The sequence below is a fragment of the Pyrus communis genome, chromosome 17 (assembly GCF_963583255.1).
Source record: "Pyrus communis chromosome 17, drPyrComm1.1, whole genome shotgun sequence".
Classification (NCBI taxonomy): domain Eukaryota; kingdom Viridiplantae; phylum Streptophyta; class Magnoliopsida; order Rosales; family Rosaceae; genus Pyrus; species Pyrus communis.
In genome coordinates, this window is record NC_084819.1 from 15,069,586 (window position 1) to 15,075,585 (window position 6,000).

The following is a 6,000-nucleotide window of genomic DNA, read 5'->3' on the forward strand; positions in this document are numbered from 1 at the left end:
AATACTTTGTTGGCCATAATTTATGTGGCTTCCTCTTTCGTGGCCTCGGTTGTATAGTATTCATGGATACTCCACTAATATTGATAGTGAATTTGTGGCTACCGTCCAATTTTCAGTAGTAATTCACAGGCCCTTGTCATAAGGGTCCACTTTTTCCCTACCTCTATATCCATACATGGCACAAAAAAATAGGGAAAAGTGTGTTGTAGGTCAGTTGGTACAGTGGATCGAAAATTAGATTGAAAGATGTAAATTTGGCAATAAAGTCTCAATATTGTAGACTTGAGTCTAAGTATTCGATTTAGGCCAGTAACCTTCCATTTTAAACCGAACAAGGTCACGAGTCCAAATAATATAAGATTTTAAAATATTTTCAATATTTTGTTATTTCTCTGTTTTTACTCAGAAAGTCTAGGCCCAAGAGGCACCATATACCATCTTTAGGTTCTAAATTTTTTTTATCTTTTAGTTATCTATAAGTTTTGAGGTTTTCTTATATTCTCTAGTGGTTTAGTTCTCTTACTTTAGGTAGGTTATAGTTGTATGCCTTCTCCTTATAAAGAGCAAAAGTGAGCAGAAGATTTCTTGCCTACGTACTGACGTTGCTGAAAATAGTAATCATGGCGGCCGACGGCAAAATACAGGATACTGCGGCCTGCCATCAGTTGAGAATAAACCCAAACATGATGGTTTGGAAAATTGCCCCAAAACTTTTGAATAAACCAATTAGAATGGGATATGATTTTTACCACCTGCTCAAAAAAGGTTGAAAACACCTAAAATGCTTGCAAGAAAAATAGTATAGTTGGCTCAAGTAAGGTGGTTCTCCATAGGGATTATTTTAAATAAATTTATGTGAAACCAAATCTCAACTAATTATTTAGATTGAAAAAAGGTGACTTAATGACCTAAATTAAGAAAAATGAATTTAATTAAAAGGGTTAACAAAAATCTGCATATTAAAGAAGGAAAATGAGACAATTTTTGAAAATCAAAGTGAGAAAGCAATAGGGTTCCGCCGTCACTTTAACAATCTTACGTAGTTCTTCCAAGTACTTATGAATTACACATGCATATTTTGAAGGTTAGATTTTCCTAATGTATGTCCTACTTGGAACCTCCAACATATAACGTAAACATGCAACCCGTCCGCAGTGTCCAGATCGAATATGAACATATCAGACTCATTAAGTTTTATGAAACCTTACGTGGCGTCCATCCTAAATGAAGTTACACATATTAACCACAAGAAGCCTTAATCAATTTAAGGGGCCGCCATTCGCTAAAATTGCATCAAATTACTTTTCTAAATATCCTATTGGTCGCGAATCACTAAGACAAATAGATAGTTTAAATCGGTAATTAATAATTCAAAACCTGTATGCATAATATCATAAACAAATTAAAAAGAGACCACATATTCTTGCTTAAGGCTCACGCCCCCCCCTAGCAAAGAGGATTAGTTACGTGTATTCATAATTAAAATAAAAAGGATCTTTATTGAAATAGAAAAAGAATGAAAACACCTTGAAAGTATAAGTCTTGAAATCTCTAAGCTTTGACCAAAATCCTCTTTCCAAAGATTGCATAGAAGAAGAAGAACTAGGGCCGGCCACAATGGCTTATTTATAATACATAGAAAATCCAATCGTTCATAGAAAAGGACTTAGAATAAAACTAGGAAACCAAATAAATTAAAATAAATTAGGAAACATATTCTTAAATTGACTGGGTAAATTCGCCCAAAATCTGCAGAGTCATGTTTTGAACCCAAATCTCTTCTAGAACCGGCCCAAAATGGCTAGATTTAAAGCTTGAAATAATCTGAACACTTCTTCAGTTGGTCATCTTGGGCTCTAAAAATCGTAATTAAGCCCAAAACGTCATTTTCTAACAACGCATACTGCTCCTTTATTTAATCGTCAAAAAATAACCACTTGGTAGAAAAACTGAAATTTTGATACGAACAAGCTAAGGGACTCACAAACGTTCTCCAGTTTGAATTACTCCAAAATTTGTCCGTTTGGTCACGTTTCGCTTCCAAGGAATTCGAATATCCTATATTGGAAATATAAAGCAAAGTATCAAAATTCTACCAAAATAATCACCAAAATATACTAAAAATAGGGTAATACATAATATGAAATCGACTCATCAGAATGCATACAATTTTTCTTCTAGAGAATAGATTAGAATTCAAATAGAATTATGGATGGCCTTGGTTGTATTTTTCTATTCTTACTTAATCTTTGAGAATCATTTTACTTTTTAACTTTACTCAAAGTTAATTAAAATTCAAAAAGTGTGAGTGCCTTTGAAATATCAAATACTTAAAAATCCCCCTATTGAACAGCCATTTCCTTCTCTTAATCTAAATTCTCCAATTCATTGCATCTCTTATTTTGTTAGTAACATTCCTAAGTTCATATATAAATAAAATTGGTTTAGCCTAATTAACAATCGAATTTCACAATCCCGTAAGACATCGATCATGATAAGCCTTAATTAAGTTGTAATCATATAACTTGATTCCTAAGCAATCCCAAAAGTATAGAGGCCAAATTAAGGCTGGATAAGGACTTTCTTCCAACATAATTAACCTGATGAACGGCCTGACCAGCATATTTATGCTACAAGTTCTATGTACATGTATATATACTCTCTTGTGATTGGAAATTGGCCAATGAGAGAGCTGCACAAACTGGGGGTAAATGAATGCTAAACAATTAAGTCACCAATACCATATATACATGAATAAAAACAGTAAGTTCTGAACTCACAGAAACCTTACTGTTTTGAGAACCTCTGCCAGATGCTGCCTCTTCTGCAGTAGTGCCACGACTACTTACAGAATTGTAGTTTTTGGAATGCATGGCTTATTAAGTTCAGCAGTAAGTACTTCTTCCTCCCTAATTATGATGAGTTACTACTCCTCTATTATTATCTGGGTCTAATAACTAAGGTATATGTATGAATTATGATGAGGTGCCCATGAATATAGACGGTCACTATATGTTCAGTTCTTGGTCCCTTTCTAAAGTTTATGTATGAATTATGATGAGGTGCCCAACAATATAGTCGGTCACTATATGTTCAGTTCTTGGTATATGGATATGGAAATGCACGTGAAATTTAAGACGCATTAGTGACAAAATGTGGGCAAGGTCCCAGCAGCCATAGCAGGTCAGATATATTATTGGAGGTTCAAAATACATATAAAAGAAGCTAGCTACCACTATGAATTACACCTTGTCAAACCACGTGCTGTCTTATAGCTAGTATGTATTGGGAGAATGACTTATATAGCACATGTATACTGTTACAATAATGTCTTGTGTTATACAAAAATATTTGTAAGTTTAGGTTTACATAACGTTGTATCCTTGACATGAAACAACATGATATTAGTGTACCAATACCATATGTCAATCCGAAAGCCCTAATTTTATTGGACGAACAAGAACGATTGAGCTGGTAAAATTTAAGTATATAAAAGGAGAGACACTAACCCTAAAAGATATGGTCACCATGGCATACATGCGCTTCTGCTCATGCAATGAAGATTAGAAAGGGACCACTGATCGAGCTGGGTGATTCGTCCCACTCACCCTCGTAAAAGCATATATGGAGGCTTATATTAATTAACCGATTTGTTAGTTGAGTAGTACTAGATACCACGTTGAAATATAGGACCAGCTTCTTAATAGAAATTTCTCCCTCATTGCCTGTATGTACTGTTAGACAAATAAGGAATATGGTTGGAGTCCTTGTGTAATTGTATATAATATTATTATTGGAAGAATAAGCCGTCCTACAGCCATCAAGCCGTCCTACAGCCGTCAAGCCGTCCTACAGCCGTCCTACCTTGTCCTACCTACACACTAGCCGTCCTACAGCCGTCCTACCTTGTCCTACCTACACACTAGGACGGCTACCTTGTCCTCTACAGCCGTCCTACCTACACACTAGGACGGCTACCTTGTCCTCTACAGCCGTCCTACCTACACACTTGTATCATGTATATATATCCTTGTAATCTTGTAGAGAAACACAATGAGAAAAAATTAAGCATTCTCTTCCATTTGCATTCTCTTCCATTTTTCCACATTCATGTATCAATAACAAATATAATTTTTAGCCTACATACCTTTTTCTACATGGTATACAGAGCAGGTTTATAACCCTAGCCCTAATTTGTTTTTTCGGCAGCTTTCTCTGCCGTTCCCATGGCTGACTCTTCTTCTTCCGATGGTGTTTTTTCCCTTCATCATTCCGACCACCCGAATCTTGTCCTTGTATCCAAGAAGTTGAATGGTGATAACTACACATCCTGGGCCCGTGGCATGCAGCTTTCCTTGAGTGCCAAGAATAAACTTGGTTTCATCACTGGCGATATCCAAGAACCTTCTTCCTCCGACGACCCTGATGCTCACGCGGCTTGGCGTCGTTGCAATGACATGATTCTCTCTTGGCTTCTGCATTCCTTGGAACCTGACCTTCAAGAATCTGTGCTTTTTTCCACCTCTGTCCAAGCTGTATGGGATGATCTTCGCGAACGCTTCTCTCAGAGTAATGCTCCACGCATCTTCCAACTCAACCGGGAACTTGCTACAATTTCTCAAGGTTCTTCTTCTATCTCCGCCTATTTTACTCGCCTGAAAGCTCTCTGGGATGAGCTTGCTTCTTATAATGATGGCTGCACGTGCTCTTGCAACGCCAAGCATGACCGTCAACAACTCATGCAATTTTTAATGGGCCTCAACGAATCCTTTGCTGCTGTTCGTGACCAGATTCTTTTAATGAATCCCCTTCCCACTGTTCGTCAGGCCTGTTCCTCGGTGTCTCAAGCTGAAAAACAACGCTCCCTGGGCGTCCTCCGCTCTGTCGATCAACCTGCTGCCATGGCTGTTCGTGGCCCGTCCCGTCCCTCCTCTGCTCGTCCTCCCCTCCACTGCACCTACTGCAATTTTGATTATCATACCCGAGACACCTGCCATAAACTTCATGGCTATCCCGTTGGCCATCCCCTCCATGGCCAACCGTGGCGACCACCGCGCCGTGCCACTGCTTCCAGTTCTTCCCGCAGCCATGCACATTCCAGTCCTCCCCGGCAGCCACGGTTTTCTGCTTCCCGGCCCCATAATTTCACCCAGGCCCATCACGTGCAAGGCACCCAGGCCCCCGCCTCCTCTTCTACTCCAGCGACCCACCAAGTGCACGGGGCCCAGCCCACTTTGCATGACTTGCAGCTTGCCATGCCTGACCTCTCTGCCGAGCAGCACTCCCGTGTTCTAGCTGCTCTACGTGACACCACCACCCCTCCTCAGGCCAATGCCGTGCTCACTACTGATTTTGCCCAAGGTTTGTTACCTGTCACCTCTCGTCATGGTCAATGGATTCTTGACAGTGGTGCTACGGATCATATTACTTCTTCCGCTTCATGTTTGGTTAATCGTTCTCCTTCACATTTGCCGCCTGTTTCTTTGCCTAGTGGTGCTTCCGCTCCCATTACTTTTACCGGCACTCTTCCTTTAAATTCATCAGTTACTTTGAAGGATGTTTTATGTGTCCCTAATTTCCGAGTGGACCTTTTATCGGTTAGTAAACTTACAGATGGATTATCGTGTTCCATAACCTTCTTTCCTTCTTGGTGTGTTTTGCAGGACTTGGTTTCGAAGGCGATGATTGGTGTGGGTAAGCGACGTGGCGATCTGTATTACCTTGTGGCCCTTACCTCTTCTCTCCCCACCCGTCAACCTCTCTGCAACATCATTACCATCCCCTTCTCCCTCTGGCATAGGCGTCTAGGTCACCCCTCCTCCACTCGTTTGCAAGCTTTAGCATCTAGCTCTCTTAATTGTACTTTTGATTCTAGTCATATTTATGATGTTTGTCCGTTGGCAAAACAAACTCGTCAACCTTTTCTTTTGAGTTCAATTTCATCAACTTTCCCTTTTGCTTTAATTCATTGTGATATTTGGGGCCCGAATCGTCAATCTT

At 39.5% G+C, this 6,000-nt stretch overlaps 1 protein-coding gene across 1 annotated transcript; it reads left to right on the forward strand.

Moving 5' to 3' along the window:
* The first annotated feature begins 4,214 nt into the window (after positions 1-4,214).
* LOC137721754 (uncharacterized) lies at positions 4,215-5,782 on the forward strand. The gene is made up of 2 exons (XM_068460776.1): positions 4,215-5,361; positions 5,664-5,782. Exons 1-2 carry the CDS (start codon positions 4,227-4,229, stop codon positions 5,696-5,698), a joined length of 1,170 nt encoding a protein of 389 aa, XP_068316877.1. The 5' UTR covers positions 4,215-4,226; the 3' UTR covers positions 5,699-5,782.
* Positions 5,783-6,000: the final 218 nt, after the last annotated feature.